At 36.8% G+C, this 20,603-nt stretch overlaps 1 protein-coding gene across 1 annotated transcript; it reads left to right on the forward strand.

The window, feature by feature from the left end:
- Window positions 1-6,353: 6,353 nt before the first annotated feature.
- Window positions 6,354-19,650, forward strand: LOC149832016 (uncharacterized). Its single transcript, XM_090013136.1, has 6 exons — window positions 6,354-6,386; window positions 10,981-11,062; window positions 11,139-11,268; window positions 11,348-11,477; window positions 11,562-11,687; window positions 19,483-19,650. Exons 2-6 carry the CDS (start codon window positions 10,984-10,986, stop codon window positions 19,648-19,650), a joined length of 633 nt encoding a protein of 210 aa, XP_089869262.1. The 5' UTR covers window positions 6,354-6,386; window positions 10,981-10,983.
- Window positions 19,651-20,603: the final 953 nt, after the last annotated feature.

Raw genomic sequence — 20,603 nt, forward strand, 5'->3', positions numbered from 1 at the left:
CAGATTAACTAATGCCAACATCTGTCGCAAGGCCGTCGTTACTATACGGCGATTTTGGGGTTGCGACAGATTTATAGTCATCGCTAATCCGTCGCTACATTCAACGCTAATAATAATTAGCAATGGATATATCTGTCGCTAATTCGTCACAAACAAGGAAAAAAATAAAAAAAAAAATTATTTGAAAATTAAATATCGAGAAAAATTTTCTCGTGATACAATTTATATTTCTTGTGAATGAAAAACAAAGTATAAATAAAAATACATATAAAAGGAAACTAAAACAATTAATCGATCCACTCTAAATTCGCAAGTTCTAATTATTTACAATTCAACATTTACATTTTTGAAACAAAAAGAAAGTAGAACAAATTCAACACATGAATGTAATCATCGCCAAGATTTTATGCGTCCTCTTTTTCATTGTCTTGATCTGTCCACTACGCTGATTATCGCCAGCAACCTACACAAGAAAAGAAAGGTCAGTATTGATAAACAAAATATAGTGAAATAAATTATACTCTATATATGATTCTATCATGCTCATATGTGTTCTAAGGCAGTAAAAAAATTGTATATGTGATTCTATCATGCTCATATGTGTTCTAAGGCAGTAAAAAAATTTTATATGTGATTCTATCATGCTCATATATGTTATTAAGGCAGTAAAAAAAACTTATATGTGATTCAATCATGATCATATGTGCTCTAAGGCAGTCAAAAAAATGTATATGTGATTTTACCATGCTCATATGTGTTCAAAGGCAGTAAAAAAACTTTATATGTGATTCAATCATGCTCATATGTGTTCTAAAGACAGTAAAAAACTGTTTTTGTGATTCTATCATACTCATATATATGTGCTCTAAGGCAGTAAAAAAAATTGCATATGTGATTCTATCATGCTCATATGTGTTCTAAGGTAGGCAAACAACTGTATATGTGATTATGTCATGCTCATATGTGTTGTAAGGCAGTTAAAAAACTTTATATGTGATTCAATCATGCTCATATGTGTTCTAAAGGCAGTAAAAATACTTTATATGTGATTCTACCATGCTCATATGTGCTCTAAGGCAGTAAAAAACTGTATATGTGATTCTACCATGCTCATATGTGTTCTAAGGCAGTAAAAAACTTTATATGTGATTCTATCATGCTCATATGTGTTCTAAAGCAGACAAAAAACTTTATATGTGATTCTATCATGCTCATATGTGTTTTAAGGCAGGCAAAAAACTTTATATGTGATTATATCATGCTCATATGTGTTCTAAGGCAGCCAAAAAAATGGTATATGTGATTCTACAATGCTCATATATGCTCTAAGGCAGTAAAAAAACTATATATGTGATTCTATCATGCTCATATGTATTCTAAGGCAGGCAAAAAATTGTATATGTGGTTATATCATGCTCGTATGTGTTCTAAGGCAGGCAAAAAACTATATATATGATTATATCATGCTCATATATGTTCTAAGGCAATAAAAATATTGTACTGAAATATTATATAAAAGGTCAGTATTGATATACAAAATATACTGAAATAAATTACATACAATGCACCTAAGTTAAGGCAATCAAAGTTATATGAAATCTAACGACATGCAATACATCACATGAAACGTTCATACCTGAGAGGCACCTGCAAACGAAACTCTCATGTTCTGTAAAAAACTGTTGAACTCATCCCGGAGAACATCGACAATTGTTTCATGGAAGTAGTCACGCATTTCATCCCTAACGATCTGGCGTACATCATCCCAAGAATCAGTCGGATGCTTGGAGCTGATGTTGATGGGAGAAGTCTCTGAGCAGTGACTGGAGGAAGCAACGACTGATGATGTGCTTATATTACTCTCAAACTCGAACACACGACCCTTTTTTGGGTTCACCTGCTGCAGTCACCCATGCTGCAGGATCAAATGATGGATGTTGAGTAGAGTCATTGCCATATCGCTCTACCATCTGTTGCTCATATGACTCCTACAAAATAATATTTGTAGTATAAATTAATAATTAAGAATTACAATGTTTATAATAACTTGTATATGACAATTATTATTAATACAATAAATACATACCGTTGTCATTCTCGCCTTCTCCGATACGAACTCTCCTGTAGTCTTACATTTATATGTTTGAACAAACACATCCTTGTATGGCACAATGCCTCCTTTTTCTGCTTCCGGCGAAGTGAAATGATAAAAGATTTAGTTAGCAGGTTTGCAAGAATACTTATAAAATTGATTTGTTTATATATTGATGAGTTATCATTTTCTTCAGGTGGCTCTTAAAATTCCTAAATTCACCTATGTGTAGATGGGCTTCGAGCATTTTTGCTTGATTTTGTGCAGCCTTCGCTGAGCGATTTTAAAATGCATCCCCAACCCACTTGTCACACATTGCATCCCAAACATCTGACCTGATAGTAGGAGGTCTATGGCCCTTCCACTGCAGTGGATCATCTATCCCGCCAGATGCTTTTCTTGCTGCAGTCTTCATATTGTGCAGCATGTCTGCAAATCGATTGACAGTCACCTTCTGCCACACCTTTCTTGCATCATGTTCCTTCATCGTAGTCGCGAAGCAATTCAAAGCCTACGAATATTTTCAGAAAGTTAGTAGATATGACTATAACAAATAATTAAATATGAAACACATTAACTATGACAAACAACTATATACCGTGAATGAGGACCATAATCTGTCTATCACCGCTTTTGGATACTCTTTCCATTGAGCGATCGGTTCTGGTAGATGTTGAAGTAGTAAATTCCTAATATCGCATACTACTTCTAATGGCTCGAACCTCATGCTGCACATGAATAGGTAAACAATAAATATCAATATACAATATTTGTAAGATATGCAATAAGTGAAAATGAAATACTTACGGTCGATTATCGATATACACTATTTGAGTGAGTCTTCTTGTGCCAGACTGAGAAGATCATGCATTCTGTGTTGGCTTCTGACTTGTATGATCAACTGGTGTAGGTGGGTCATATACAAGCGAAACATCATCTGTAAAAAAATATGTTAAAAATTCTCAGAATGCGCATTTCAACTAATCAAGCATCCAATTAGTTAAATGATATACCTATCAAAGGAGCCCGTGAAGATGAAGGTTGAGACTGGCTACTACTGGATGAACGACCACTGTAAGCTCCACGAATCATATTCTAACAAATAAAAAAGGTCATGCAATATATTCAAATTGATTCAAATCATTCACATCAAGTATTTCAATACATTCAAATAATTCAAATCAAGTATTGCAATATATTCAAATCATTGTCACACATTTCTATACATTCAAATAATTTAAATCATTCACATCAAGTATTGTAATACATTCAAAACATTGGAATACATTCAAATAGAGTTTTGTATTATAAGATTTTGCTCACTAGCTCGAGAATTTTTCCTCATCACTTGTTTGACTTTCATATTCTTCTTCTTCTTCTTCATCTTTTTCTTCATTGTTTGCCCATCCACTTGGTATATCATTTGGATCACATTCTTCTATGAATGTTTCATCGACCAATGGAGATATGACATGCATATCATGCGCAACATCGTAACCATAAGAGAAGTCATAGATATTATCTGATTGATAGTAATTACTCTCTTCAGTTAACTTGTCTTATTGTAACTGATCATACTCAGGGTATAGTTTGGACTTCACCTTGCAAACTACCCACCATTCATTTCTATCTGACTTTTTTGTATTCGGATATGAAGTATAATAAACTTGTTGAGCTTGTGAGGCTAATATGAATGGTTCATATGTTCCAAACCTTGATTTATGATTCACCTCCACAATGCCTGAGGCTTTGTCGACTCTTGTTGCAGTTGGATCAAACTAATGACACTTAAATAAAGTTACCCTATTATTTATGCCTAAGTAAGTCAACTCCATTATTTTCTCTATAACACTGTAGTAATCGTGTTCATTTGCACCGTAGCTGCTACCCTTGACACACACGCCACTATTCATCATTGATTTGTTTATATCGTAGTCTTTTGTATGGAATCGATAACCATTTACGATGCACCCGTTGTAACATTACACAACTTTGGTCTGACCATTTTGTAAATCACATATTCCTTGATCTTTAACATCACCATGACGGACCTACACACAAACATAAACAATGATTGTGATCACGACCAATTAAGTAATTTAGTGTTGTTTATGAGTACATAATTTATGTGAGCGTCCTTACCAACTCTTTCAACCACTCCACAAACTTAGTCTCACATTCTTTTTGTACTTCTGCATCAGTGAGATGTGAAACCACTACAAGAAAATTGTTAATTAGCGACAAAAATTAGCGACGGATTTTTTCCGTCGCTACTTAGCGACAGATTAGCTAGAGATAGAATCTGTCGCTAATTCGCGACGGATTAGCGAGGAAACGACTTTTATCGCTAATTTGTCGCTACTTAGCGACGGATTAGCGACTGCATGTTTTTGTCGCTACTTTTTATTACAAGAACACCATTTTAGCGATGGATTTAGAGAGGGAACTCTGTCGTCGCTAATCCGTCGCTAATTAGCGACGGCGTAGCGACTGAATATATTCCGTCGCTTTTTTGGTATTTTGGTTTAGCGACGACTTAGCGACGGAAACATTCCGTCGCTAAGCCGTCGCTAAATGTCGCGTAAATCCCTAATCCCATCCCTCTTTCTCTTTTCCCTGTTTCGCTGTATTGCTCTCTCCCGCTTCCGCTCGCCAGCCGCCGCTCCCCGTCCACCGCTCGCCAGCCGGCGCTCGCCAGCTGCCGCTCCCCGTCAACCTCCTGCCACCATCCGGCGACGCGCAGGTAATCTTCTTCTTCTTCTTCTTCTTCTTCTTCACGCTGTACGCCCCTTCCCTGCCGGAAACGTAGGGGGTTTATCCCCCTGCCGTGCTTTTCGGCAGGGGGGGTCGACCCCCTGCGTTTCCGGCAGGGGGGGTCGACCCCCTGCCGGAAACGCAGGGGGTCGACCCCCCCTGCCGGAAACGCAGGGGGTTAAACCCCCTGCCGGAAAGGCAGGGGGTCAACCCCCCATGCCGGAACTGCCTTTCCGGCAGGGGGTTTAACCCCCTTCCCTGCCGGAAAGGCAGGGGGTTTAACCCCCTGCCGTGCTTTCAAACTAACAAATTGAAAACAAACTAACAAATTGAAAACAAATTGTTGTATTTGAAAATCATGTCGATAAAAGTAGAACTATTCTTAAATTTTTGTGGAAATCAAAATCCACTACTGAACTATGATAAATCAAGCTACTGATTTGCAATTTGTCAAACTGCTGTGAAAAGATTGAATCAAACTACTGGAAATTATAATAAATATGCTGTCATAAAATCAACTGCTAAAAAGAATGTCTAACTGCTGATATATATATATAAAAAATTGACTATTTGGATTACAAACATCAGCTCAAAATAAAAATATAAGTTGCTGATGATTTGAATAAAAAAAATTTATACTTTTATGTTGTGCTAAAATCAGATCGTAATTATTAGAAACAATTACTGCTGTTGAAATAAAAAGAATAACAACGGTACTACAATTCAAGCTGCTGAAATTTGAAATGACTGTAGTTATGAAGAACCACACTGCTAAAATATAATAGACTATTGTGATTGAACCCAACAGTTGTAAAATTAATAAAATCGTAGCAAAAGATTTATTGTTTTGAGTTTAATCAACAACTATAATGACTAAATTATAAAAAAAAAATTCAAATCGAAATCAACTGGCTAGGTTGAGATTTAATCAACTGTGGTTAGTTAGAGTATTTCATAAATTTTTATCAATTTGTTAGTTTGTTCTAGTTAGAGTAGTTCATAAATTTTTATCAATTTGTTAGTTTGTTAATGTCTACTGGTAGTTAGTTTTACTTCAATTTGTTTTCTTGAAATCTGGTTAGTTAGAGTATTTCAATCTATTAGTCTTTTATAATTATATTTTTCTTAGATAGATTGGTATTTAATGTTCTCACAATCAGTTAGTTAGATTAGGGCTATTTGAATTCTTTATGATAGTGGTGGTTAAACGGAGTTCACATCTTTTCTAGTAAACTAATTGATTGATTTACTATTCCTTTGCTAAGTAGTTCAGATTAGAAATTGTCTATGACTTTATGTTAGTCGACTGGTTCAACATGTTATAGCTGGTTTGTTAAATTAGCATCTTCTAGTTAGATTTGACTTAACATATATACTATTTTTCTTTTCTCTTCTTTCAATTAGTTAGAGTTGTTTTAATTTGTTTTAATTTTTTTAGTTAGTGTTTCATCTTGTTTCATGATTAGTTAGTTTGTTACTTAATTTGTTTTGTTTTTGTGCAGATTTTTCAACGGAACCAACTCGTGCTCGGCCACCTGTGGTAAGTAAATGACAAAAACAATGCAAATCGGGTAAATACCCGTGGTGAGTAAGTGATGCAAGCGCATCACATGTTATTTAATTTATTGAATGTAACACTTTATTGTTCACACACTCACTTAGTTGTTGATATCTAGGACTGCTTTGTTGGAGTTCGGAGATCATGCTGAGCATGATTTTAATGTATGAATATGGAAGTGTTCTTATTTTTGGAGTATGGAGTTCATGCTAGGCATGGTAGTAGTTAGTGGGATATTGAAGTGTGTTTGCTGCAGGTACATGTTTGACATTTGTTTGATATGAATTATTTCGATGTATTGCAATGTTTGATGTGATTGTATTCATGCTTACATGTAGTTACTTTCAATTTGATTATGTCTTCCATGTGAAATTATATACTGAAAGCATGCTTCAAATGAATGTATCGTGTCATGAATAGTTTGCACATGAAAATATTAAGTTATCAATGCATGCATCATAATTCTTGTGATTGTATGACATCATATATTGCATGATAAATTTGATATTTTCTTCATCATAGCATTCTGATGGTTCTCTTTTAACTGGTTAGGATACTATTCGTAACATCATACGACAGAATGACTGCAAACCGTGATTGGATGTACCGTAGGATAGTGGACAATGAGTTATCGCATGAATATATGGATGGTGTCGATAGTTTTATTGAATTTGCAACGGCGAGTGTCAGTACGGTAGATCCCACAGGTCGGATTAGGTGTCCCTGCAAGATTTGTAAGAATAATCGATTTGTAGAACCTCATGGCGTTAGACATCACCTATACAGGAAGGGTTTTGTGAGTGATTATCAGAACTGGACGTTTCATGGAGAAGAATTTAGAAACGATTTTGATGCACGGGTGAATGTGGTGCACGATAATCCATATACGAATTTGATATTTGATGCTGCAGGAACAGAACTGGGTTCTGCTATGAGTTCTAGTGATGTAAGAACTGCCGTAGATGAAGAATCACCAAACGATGCAGCTAGTAGATTTTATGATTTACTTAAAGATGCTGATGAGCCACTTTGGAACGGTTGTGAGAGTCACACTATCTTGTCTGCAGTTCTTCAACTAATGAATTTGAAGTCCGAGTATAATTTGAGTCAATCATGTTTTGACCGTTTGTGCATGATTGTGAAGAGTATGTTGCCTAAAGATGAGAAATTGCCACAAAATTTCTATCGTGCGAAAGTTATGGTCAACGCTCTAGGTATGGGTTACAAAAAGATTGATGCTTGTCCAAATCACTGCATGTTGTATTTCAAGGAGCAGGAAAATGACATATCATGCCCGTCATGTGGGCATCCTCGGTTCAAGCCAAAGACAAGAGGCAATGGTAGCACGAGATCAAAGGAAGTTTCATACAAGTCGCTCCGCTACTTTCCTATCACTCCTAGACTGCAGCGATTGTATATGTCTTCAAAGACAGCTAAACACATGAGATGGCATGCAAATAAAGTTCGACACGATGAAAACAAGATCACGCATCCTGTTGACGCTGATGCTTGGAAGCACTTTGATCGTACTCATCAGAACTTCGCAATGGAAGTGCGAAATGTTAGACTCGGTCTATGTACAGATGAATTTAATCCATTTGGGGGTAGATCAACTCCATACTCATGCTGGCTAGTATTTGTAACTCCATACAACCTTCCACCAAGCTTGTGTATGAAACGTCCAAATCTTTTCTTGTCTCTGTTGATCCCTGGTCCGACCTCACCTGGCCAAAATCTTGATGTATATCTAAGGCCATTGATTGATGAATTAAAAGTACTGTGGGATGACGGTGTTACCACGTATGATGCCCACAAAAAACAAAATTTCAACATGAAGGTCGTTGTTCTATGGACAATCAGTGACTTCCCTGCATATGGTATGTTATCTGGTTGAAGCACACATGGGAGGTTGGCTTGTCCGTACTGCATGGAGGATTCCAAAGCTTTAAAATTGAGGCATGGAAGGAAGCCTTGCTGGTTTGATTGCCATCGTCGATTTCTACCCAGCGATCATCCGTTCCGACGTCAAAAGAATGCATTTATAGCAGGCACAACTGAAACGAAAGGTCCATCCTCAAGATTGTCTGGCATAGAGATTCTAAGAAGATTGTGATACTTTCCAGATATATTAACAGATGCCCGCAGTCCTACACCCTTCCGTGGATTTGGGAAGGATCACAATTGGACGAAAAAATCTATTTTTTGGGAACTACCGTATTGGCCGACCCTATTGATACGACATAATTTGGATGTGATGCATGTAGAGAAAAATGTGTTTGATAATGTGTTCAATACAGTAATGAATATTAAAGGAAAAACGAAGGATAATTCGAAGGCCCGTATGGATTTAAAATTAATATGTAAAAGACCAGAATTGGAACTCAAAGAGTATAATGGCAAAGTACTGAAACCAAAGGCGAAGTACGTGCTCGGACCTGATCAAATAAAACATGTATGTCAATGGTTGAGACAACTGAGATTTCCAGATGGATATGTCTCTAACATTGCTCGGGCTGTGAAGATTGACGATGGACAGTTATATGGGTTGAAGAGCCATGATTGTCATATCTTTATGCAACGATTGATACCCCTAGCATTCCATGATATGTTAGACAAACCTATATGGGGGGTATTGTCTGAGTTGAGCGGATTTTTCAGAACATTGTGCGCATCGGAGGTCGTTGTATCAGATGTAAAGAATCTCAAGAACTCTGTCATCACCACTGTTTGTCTGTTAGAAAAGATATTTCCGCCAGCATTTTTCAATGTTATGGAACATTTGATCATACATCTGCCATATGAACTAAGGGTTGGTGGCCCTGTGCAATATCGATGGATGTACCCATTTGAAAGGTATATGTTTTTTTATATTTGTCTCTTTAATGACAGATATTTAAAATTTGAAATGTATATTCTTGTCAGATGCATGTTCGACCTAAAAAAAAAGGTTCGTAATAAAGCAAGAGTAGAAGGCTCTATTTGTGAGGCGTACACTTTAGAAGAGATTTCAAATTTCTCATCTATGTACTTCGAACCTCATATTCCAACACGTTACACATGCCTGCCCCGTAACGATGATGGAGAACAAGTAACTGTAGCTGACAAGCTGTCGATATTTCAACCACTTGGGCATGCATTTGGTAGTTGCCGATCAAGGCTATTGACAGATCGAGAGCAAGATGCAGCACACATCTATATTCTTTTTAATTGCTCAGCGATCGACCCATACATCGAGTAAGTATATGTATATGCAACTCAATTATAAATCCTTTTATGTTCTATATGTGGATACATGACTCGGTAATATAAGTATTTGTGGTTTGCAGACGATTTGATCTGGAGTTGCGAAACGAAGTTTCACATCTCACTGATGCAGAAGTACAAAAAGAACGTGAAACTAAGTTTGTGGAGTGGTTGAAACAGTTGGTAAAGAAGCTAACATAAATTTTGTACTTATAAACAACACTAAGTTACTTAATTGATCGTGATCACAATCATTGTTTATGTTTGTGCGTAGGTTCGCAATGGTGATGTTAAAGATCAAGGAATATGTGATTTAGAAAATGGTCCGACCAAAGTTGTGCAATGCTACAACGGGTATATCGTAAATGGTTATCGATTCCATACAAAAGACTACGGTATAAACAAATCAACGATAAATAGTGGCGTGTGTGTCAAGGGTAGCAGCTACGGTGAAAATGAACATGATTACTACGGTGTTATAGAAGAAATAATGGAGTTGACTTACTTAGGCATGAATAACAGGGTTACGATATTCAAGTGTCATTGGTTTGATCCAACTGCAACAAGACTCGACAAAGCCTCAGGCATTGTGGAGGTGAATCATAAATCCAGGTTTGGAACATATGAACCATTCATATTAGCCTCGCAAGCTCAACAAGTTTATTATACTTCATATCCGAGTATAAAAAAGTCAGATAAAAATGAATGGTGGGCAGTTTGCAAGGTGAAGTCCAAACTATACCCTGAGTATGATCAGTTACAGGAAGATGAGTTAGCTGAAGACAGTGATTACTATCAATCAGATGATGTCTGTGACTTCGCTTATGGTCACGATGTTGCGCATGATATGCATGTCATATCTCCATTGGCTGATGAAACATTCATAGAGGAATGTGATCCAAATGATGTACCAAGTGGATGGGCAAACAATGAAGAAGAAGAAGAAGAAGAAAGTCAAACTAGTGACGAGGAAGAATTCTCAAGCTAGTGAGCAAAATCTTATACTACAAACCTCTATTTAAATGCATTGAATTACTTGATGTGAGTTGTATTGCAATACTTGGTGTGAATGATTAAAAATTTTATTTGAATGTATTGTAATACTTGATACGAATGATTCGAATGCATTGTAATACTTGATGTGAATGATTTCAATTATCTGAATGTATTATAATTTATGCAATTAACGAATGATTTGAATTAGTGCAATACTTGATGTCAATGATTTGAATTATTTGAATGCATTGCAATGCTTGATGTGAATGACTTGAATGCATTGTAATACTTGATGTGAATTATTTGAATGTATTGTATGACATATGTTATTTGTTAGAATATGGTTCGTGGAGGTTATAGTGGTCGCTCATCCAGTAGTAGCCAGGCTCAACCTTCATCTTCACGGGCTCCTGTGATAGGTATATCATATAACTAATTAGATGCTTGATTAGTTCAAATGCACATTCTGAGAATTTCTAATGTATTTTTTTACAGATGATGTTGCGCCTGTACACGACCCACCTACACCAGTTGATCACACAAGTCAACAGCCAACACAGGAAACAGGGTCTTCTCAGGCTGGCACAAGAAGACTCATTCGAATAGTGTATATCGATAATCGACCGTAAGTATTTTGTTTTCAATTATTGCATATATTTTAAATATTTTATATTGATATTTACTGTGTAACAATTCATGTGCAGCACGAGGTTTGAGCCACAAGAAGTAGTACGGGAGATTAGGAATTCACTTCTTCAACATCTACCAGGACCAGTTGCTCAATGGAAAGAGTACCCAAAGGAGGTGTTAGACAGATTGTGGTCCTCATTCATGGTATACAGTTGTTCCTCATAGTTAATGTGTTTCATATTTAATTTATTTAAGCAATGTCTACTAACTTTCTGAAAATATTTGTAGGCTTCGAATCGCTTTGCAACTACGGTGGAAGAAAATGATGCAAGGAAGGTGTGGCAGAAGGTGGCTGCCAATCGATTTGCAGACATGCTGCACACTATGAAGACTGCAGCAAAAAAAGCATCTGGCGTAGTAGATGATCCATTACTGTGGAAGGGCCATGGTCCTATTACTATCATGAGAGATTACTGGGATGAAATGTGCGATATGTGGGCGGGAGATGCATTTAAAAATCGCTCTACGAAGGCTTCACAAAATCGATCGAAGATGCCCGAAGCCCATCTACACACAGGTGGATCTAAGACATTTGGGAGTCACCTAAAGAAAATGGTAACTCATCAATATATAATATTAATTTTATAAGTATTGTTGCAAACTTGTGTACTAAATCTTTTGTCATTTAACTTCGCAGGAAGCAGAAAAAGGAGGCAGTGTACCATATAAGGATGTGTTTGTAGAAACACATAAACGGAAGACCACGAGAGTCTTCGTATCAGAGAAGGCGAGAACGACAACGATATGTATTAATTCTATTAATAATCATTGCAATATATATGAAAGTTATCATAATGTTATCATTAATTATTAATTAATACTTTAAACATTATTTTGTAGGAGGCATATGAGCAACAGATGGTAGAGCGATATGGCGAAGACGCTACTCAGCATCCATCATTTGATCCTACAGCATGGGTGACTGCAGCAAGTGAACCCAAAAAAGGTCGCGTGTTCGGGTTTGGGAGTAATATGAACACTTCACCAGTTATTGGTTCTTCCAGTTACGGCTCACCGACTTCTTGCGCCGATATAAGCTCCAAGCAGCCGACTATTCTTTCCGGTGATGATGTACGCGAGATCATTAATGAATCACTGAATAACTACTTCTAATACACCGTCGCCCCCTTTCTCCGAAATGAGATCAAGGCCGCTGTTCAGGATAGGGGATCTTCGATTCCAGGTCCCTCTCAGGTATAATCACATATATAGTTTTTTTACTGTCTTAAAGCACATCTGTGCATGGTAGAATCACATATAGAGTTTTTCTAGATGCCTTAGAACACATATGAACATGCTATAATCACATATTCAATTTTTTTACTGCCTTAGCACACATATGAGCATGATAGAATCACATATAAAGTTGCTTTGCCTGCCTTAGAGCACATATGAGCATGCTATATTCACATATTCAATTTGTTTACTGCCTTAGCACACATACGAGCATGATCGAATCACATATATAGTTTTTTGCCTGCCTTAAAGCACATCTGAGCATGGTAGAATCACATATAGAATTTTTTTATATGCCTTAGAACACATATGAATATGCTATAATCACATATTCAATTTTTTGACTGCCTTAGCACACATATGAGCATGATAGAATCATATATATATATATATTTAACTTTTTGTCTGCCTTAGAGCACATATGAGCATGATAGAATCACATATAAAGTTTTTTTGATTGCATTAGAACACATATGAGCATGCTATAATCACATATTCAGTTTTTTGACTGCCTAAGAACACATATGAGCATATTATAATCACATATTCTATTTTTTGACTGCCTTAGCACACATATGAGCATGCTATAATAACATATAGAGTTTTTTAACTGCCTTAGAACACATATGAACATGTTATATATCATTTATGATAGAATCACATATAAAATTTTTGGCTTTGCCTGCCTTAGAGCACATATGAGCATGCTATATTCACATATTCAATTTTTTTACTGCCTTAGCACACATACGAGCATGATCGAATCACATATATAGTTTTTTGCCTGCCTTAAAGCACATTTGGGCATGGTAGAATCACATATAGAGTTTTTTTAGATGCTTTAGAACACATATGAACATGCTATAATCACATATTCAATTTTTTGACTGCCTTAGCACACATATGAGCTTGATAGAATCACATATAGAGTTTTTTTATTGCCTTAGATCACACATGAGCACATGATAGAATCACATATAGTGTGTAATTTATTTCATTATATTTTGTTTATCAATACTGACTGTTCTTTTCTTGTGTAGGCTGCTAGCGATAATCAGGGTAGTGGAGCTGAAGGGACAGATAAAGACAATGAACAAGAAGACGCACAAAATCTTGGCGATGATTAGAGGACTGTGTTGAAGAAGTTCTATTTTTTTTATTTTTCCTAATTGTAATTGTTAAATTGTAAATAATTAAACTTCTTAATTTTAAGGTGGAACGATTAATTATTATAGATACTTGTTATATGAATTTTTTTGTGTGGTTTGTTTTTTATTTACAGGAAATATAAATTGTACAAGAAATAGAAATTGTACAGTTCTCGGTAATTAATTTTTAAATAAATTTTTTTTTATTTTTTTTCGTGTTTGCGACAGATTAGCGACGGATGATTCCGTCGCTATTCATATTAATCTAGCGACGGCTTAGCAACGGAACCATCCGTCGCTATTCATATTAATCTAGCGACGGAATTAAATCCGTCGCCAAGCCGTGGTCGCCGTTTAGTACTGGCGGATTGGCGACGGAATATAGCGCTTGTTATTCCGTCGCAATTAGCGACGGACCTGGCGACGGAATTATTCCGTCGCCAGTTAGCGTCGAAATATTCGCGACGTAAGCATACTGTCGCCTCGTTGTCGCTAATCCGTCGCTAACATGGTTAGCAACGGATTAGCGACGGATTCGCGACGGAATGTGGTCGTCGCTAATCTACTGCTTTGTTGTAGTGAACTTCTCTTCGCAACTCCAGATCAAATTGCTTGCAAACCACAAATACTTATATTACCGAATCATGCATGCACATATAGAACATAAAAGGATTTAGACTTGTGTTGCGTCTACATATACTTACTCAATGTATGGGTCGATCGCTAAGCAATTAAAAAGAATATAGATGTGTGTTGCGTCTTGCTCTCGATCTGCCAAGAGTCTTGATCGGCATCTACCAAATGCATGCCCAAGTGGTTAAAATATCAACAGTTTGTCAGCTACAGTTACTTGTTCTCCATCATCGTTACGAGGCGGACATGTGTAACGTGTTAGAATATGAGGTTCAAAGTACATAGATGAGAAATTTGAAATCTCTTATAAAGTATACGCCTCACAAATAGAGCATTCTACTCTTGCTTTATTACGGACCTTTTTTTGAGGTCAAACATGTATCTGTCAAAAATATATATTTCAAATTTGAAATATCTGTCATTGATGAGACAAATATAAGAAAACATATATCTTTCAAATGGGTACATCCATTGATATTGCACAGGACCACCAACCCTTAGTTCATATAGCAAATGTATGATCAAATGTTCCATAACATCGAAAAATGTTGGCGGAAAAATCTTTTCTAGCTGACAAACAGTAGTGATGACAGAGTCTTCGAGATTCTTTACATCAGATACTATGACTTTTGATGCGCACAATGTTCTAAAAAATCCACTTAACTCAGACAATATCCCCCATATAGGTTTGTCTAACATATCATGGAATGCTAGGGGTATGAATTGTTGCATAAAGATATGACAATCATGGCTCTTCAACCCATGTAATTGTCCATCGTCAATTTTCACATCCCGAGCAATGTTAGAGACATATCCATTTGGAAATCTCAATTGTCTCAACCATTGACATACCTGCTTTGTTTGATCAGGTCCAAGCACATACCTTGCCTTTGGTTTCAGTACTTTGCCATTATACTCTTTGAGTTCCAATTCTGGTCTTTTACATAATACTTTTAAATCCATATGGGCCTTCGGATTATCCTTTGTTTTCTCTTTAACATTCATTACTATATTGAACACATTATCAAACACATTTTTCTCCGCATACATCACATCTAAATTATGTCATATCAATAGTGTCGGCCAATATGGTAGTTCTCAAAAAATTGATTTCTTTGTTCAATTGTGATCCTTTACAAATCCAAGGAAGGGTGTCGGACTATGAGCATCTGTTAATACATCTGGAAAGTATCACATTCTTAAAATCTTTGTGCTAGACAATCTTGTGAGTGGACCTTCCATTTCAGTTTTGCCTGCTCGAAACACATTCCTTTGTCGTCGGAACAGATGGTCGTTGGGTAGAAATCGATGATGGCACTCAAACCAGCAAGGCTTCCTTCCATGTATCAATCTAAAAGTTTTTGCATCCTCCATTCCTCCATGCAGTACGGACATGTCAACCTCTCATATGTGCTCTAACCAGATAACATACCATATGCAGGGAAGCCGCTGATTGTCCATAGAACAACGACCTTCATATTGAAATTTTATTTTTTGTGGGCATCATACGTGGTAACACCGTCATCCCACAATACTTTTAGTTCATCAATTAATGACCTTAAATATACATCAAGATTTTGGCCAGGTGAGGTCGGACTAGGGATCAATAGAGACAAGAAAAGATTTGGACACTTCATACACAAGCTTGGTGAAAGGTTGTATGGAGTTACAAATACTGGCCAACATGAGTATGGAATTGATCTACCCCCAAATGGATTAAATACATCTGTACATCGACCAAGTCTAACATTTCTCACTTCCATTGTGAAGTTCTGATGAGTACAATCAAAGTGCTTTCAAGCTTCCACATCAACAGGATGCATGATCTTGTCTTCATCATGTCGAACTTTATTTGCATGTCATCTCATGTGTTTAGCTGTCCTCGAAGACATATACAATCGTTGCAATCTAGAAGTGATAGGAAAGTAGCAGAGCGACTTGTATGAAACTTCTTTTGATCTCGTGCTACCATTGCCTCTTGTCTTTGGCTTAAACCGAGGATGCTCATATGACGGGCATGATATGCTGTTTTCCTGATCCTTGAAATACAACATGCAGTGATTTGGACAAGCATCTATCTTTTTATACCCCATACCTAGAGCGTTGACCATAATCTTCGCACGATAGAAATTTTGTGGCAATTTCTCATCTTTGGGCAACATACTCTTCACAATCAAGCACAAGTGGTCAAAACATGATTTACTCAAATTATACTCAGACTTCAAATTCATTAGTTGAAGAACTGCAGACAAGATTGTGTGACTCTCGCAACCGTTTCAAAGTGGCTCATCAACATCTATAAGTAAATCATAAAATCTACTAGCTGCATCGTTTGGTGATTCTTCATCTACTGCCGTTGTTACATCACTAGGACCCATAGCAGAACCCAACTTTGTTTCTGCGGCATCAAATATCAAATCCATATATGGATTATCGTGCACCACATTCACCCGTGCATCAAAATTGTTTCTAAATTCTTCACCATGAAACGTCCAATTCTGATAATCACTCACAAAACCAATTTATCCAAAAATATTGGAAACTATAGGATAGTATTCAGATATAAACCTTGATTCATACCCCCTTTGATATAAACATGAAAAATAAGTAATAAAATTCTAAAACAAACTTGGAAATTCGAAATTAGAGTAAAAATGACCAAAATACCTCTGATGACCTTGAAATCAGGATTTTCTAAGAGAATTTTTGTAAAATTTGGAAATTTGAAAATAAAATGAAATAGGATTAAACATAAGATGATGCAATATGATGATATCCATGAAAACTTAGAGAATTAGAAATTGGAATTTCAAAATTTAGGTCAAAATGATCAAAATGCCCCTGATAACATGATTGTGGCCTTGAAACCAGGGTTTTCTGAAATAAATTTTCTAAAACATTGAAATAGGAAGTGCAAATGATATTGAAATTAACCCTAATATGATATGATATGCTTATTCACATGATAAAAACCCTAAAATGGCAAAAATATCGAATTTGACTTGATTTTCGACAGATCTTCGCCTTTGAATTTAAAAGTTAACTAACACACAAAGCAAATGAACTACAAATTATACCAAATTTGGCATGGACACCTAGACTAAACCTAAAAACTGAATGAAGCTAAAAAATCTATATTTTTTATACTTTTTTAATATAGAAAATTAACTAGAAATCCTAAAAATCAAGATTTTACCTAAAATTCTAAATCTAAACTGATTTTTGGGTACTAAACCACCATAGAAATCTCCCAAATTTTATGGGGTGATAAAGGACAGTTAGGCAAAGATTTTTTTCTTTTGCAGATTTTGGTTTTGACCTATGGTCGGAGCTTGACAGCTCCGGCAAGTCGGATCAGAATTCAACGACTCTAGGACTTAGAGTAGACTGACAGGTTTTAGAAAAAAGTATGGGAAAAGTAGAAAACGATGAAGAAAATTATCAAAATTTTGGGAGAATATCCCTGACAAATAGAGGAAAAATTCCTATTTTTACAGTGTTTTAATTAAAACCATGGTTTGGACAAGAGCAGAGGATTATCAGAGATCTAAATCTCTGTAATTCTCAAAGACTGGAATTTGACAGACAAGGATTTTAAATCCGGGGAAAATACCTAGGGTTTTTCTAAAATTCTCAAATTTTGAGGAATGATAGAGGAAATGGTGAGGAACAACTTCTATGTTGGAAGTTTTGACATCCAACCTACAGATTGAAGCCTCACAGTGGGTTTAGGGGTGGCAATTTCTGACACGACCCGCCAACCCGCCTCTTAGGCGGGTTCGGGTTGGGCTTAAGCCAACCCGTTTAATAAACGGGTCGACCCGCGTAACCCATTTATTAAACAGGTCGGGTTCGGGTTGGGGGTATGCCAACCCGCCAACCCGGCTGACCCGTTTAATAAACGGGTTAGGCGGGTGGGTCAACTCGCCAACCCGCCAACCCGTCTGCCAACCCGCCAACCCGCCAACCCGACCCGCCAACCCGTCTGCCAACCCGCCAACCCGACCCGCCAACCTGACTACCTGCCAACCCGATCCATCAACCCGCCAACCCGACCCGCCAACCTGACACGCGAACCTGAAAACCCGTTTACCCGACCCAACCCATTTATTAAATGGGTTGGCGGGTCGTGTCGGGCTACCCGTTTATTAAACAGGTTGGGTTCGTGTTTGCCACAGCCGACCCGTTTAATAAACGGGTCAGGTTCGGGTTGAGGTATGCTGACACGCCAACCCGCCAACCCGACCCGATTGCCACCCCTAAGTGGGTTAGGGTCGGTCTAGACCCTGACAAGGAAAAATCAAGGTTTTCACAGGTTTTGAGAAATCTCGATTTTTAGCATAAACTAAACCTCATTAGAAAAATCTGTAAAAACACTAAAAAACAATAGATTCCAACAGAGATCCACTGTATTTATTTTAGGAGAATTTGGATCATCCATCTGGGAGATCTTGGATGTTTTTGTCTGCTAAAACCAAACCTGGAATTTCCATAAGGGTGAAATCTCAGTTTGAGATTTGGTTTTTTAGGGAGGATTTTGAAACCCAAATCGATCCTAATTTTTGCAGAGAAATGAAGATCAAACCCATACATCTATCATAAAAATTTCGGAATTTATAGACGAACGATTAAACATGAAATAAAGGTTGAACTGACGCTTAAAATCAAAACCTATAAACTAATAAGCAAACATTAAAGAAACTAATCAAAATACCTATAAAGCATTAAAATAATCTAAATATAAGTCCTATAATACGAAATTTACATGAATTTAATGATAAAATCAAAATAATCAAGGGGGTACAATCTAGACTTAATTTTGGTTATGGTGATAGGGATCTGATCCATGGATCGGATGGATCCCTTCACTCATGTAGCCAAACCCAACCCTATAACTTTACAAGACTATGAATGAAACATTTAATCAAGTGAATCTAGTTTTTTTTTTGGACTGGATTCACATTGAATCTCATAAAAACAAACATGGGAAAGGCTTTACCTTGGGAAGGAAAGCCTTGCTTGAGTCCTGTCGCTGTGGTTGGAAGTTGAAAAGGTTGAAGGTAAAGCTGCAACTGGAGGAGGTGTTGTGCCGATGGCTGGATGAAGATGGAGTTTGATGATGGCTGCTGCAGGTGGCTGGAACCGATTGTAGAGGAGGTTTCCAAAGTGTTGGGGGTGTTGAAGCTGTGGTGGAGATGCTGGAGCAATGGCTGGAAGAGCCCTTGGAAGGGGTGGCACTGAAGATGCTGGAGCTGCAGTGGTGCGCCGGCTGGAGCAAGGTTGACAATGGTTGTGGCTGAAGAAGGGAGTAGCACTGGTGGAGGCAAGGCTAGTTGCTGCTGTGGAGATGCTACAGCAAGAGGAGGCTGTAGTGATGAAGGCTAGAGTAGGATGGTAATGGAGGAGGTTGTTGTGTAAGGAGGTGAAGAGAATGAGAGAGAGGATGTAAAGGGAGAGAAGGTGTAGCGAACGTATGGTGTTTTGATTGTTGAACTTAGGGAAAATAGAAATAACTTAGGGTTTTTAGGGGATAATGAAAAGGGGAATGAGTATACGTGAATGGGCTGAACCAAGGAGGGAAAGGAAGGAAGGGAAGAGAAGAAGGAAAGAAAGGGAAGAAAGAATAAGAAATTAAAGAAAGAAAAAGAAAGGAAAGAAAGAAGAAGAAAAGGAAGAAGAAAAAGAAAAAGGAAAGAAAGGAAGAAGAAGAAGGAAAGAGAAAGGGAGAAAGAAAAAGGAAAGAAGGGGGAAAGGGGGCTCGACCCCCTTGTGGGTCCCACCTCCTCTCATAAAAAAAATAAACAAATTAAAAAGAATAAAAGAAAATAAAAGAAAAAGATATATTTTTTTATTTTAAAATGAAAATGAAGCCATCTCAAAGTGGGCTCACTTTCTAAATTTGAAATTCGTTTTGAGGATCATAGGAGTAAAATAGTCTTTTCAGAAAAGATTTTTGACGAAATGAGCTATTTTTGTCAGTTTTTGAAACGATCTCAGAATTTGAAATTCAATACCCCGTTGCGAAGCAAATCCAGTCTAGAATTTGAAATTTTGAGTTTTGAAAAGAATCCAGATTGTTTTTCTCGAGAAAATATTTCCAAATTTAGAATCCTGAGGGTAAAAATGTTAATTTTATAAACCCAGGATTTGAATTTGATTTCTGAAACTTTTAAAACTCAATCTGAATTATAATTTATAAAACTGGAGTTCTGGATCTCAAAAATAAAATGAAATGTGATGAAATATTATGAAA

Source organism: Nuphar pumila, chromosome 7 (assembly GCF_984573655.1).
Source record: "Nuphar pumila chromosome 7, dmNupPumi1.hap1.1, whole genome shotgun sequence".
In the NCBI taxonomy this organism is placed as follows: domain Eukaryota; kingdom Viridiplantae; phylum Streptophyta; class Magnoliopsida; order Nymphaeales; family Nymphaeaceae; genus Nuphar; species Nuphar pumila.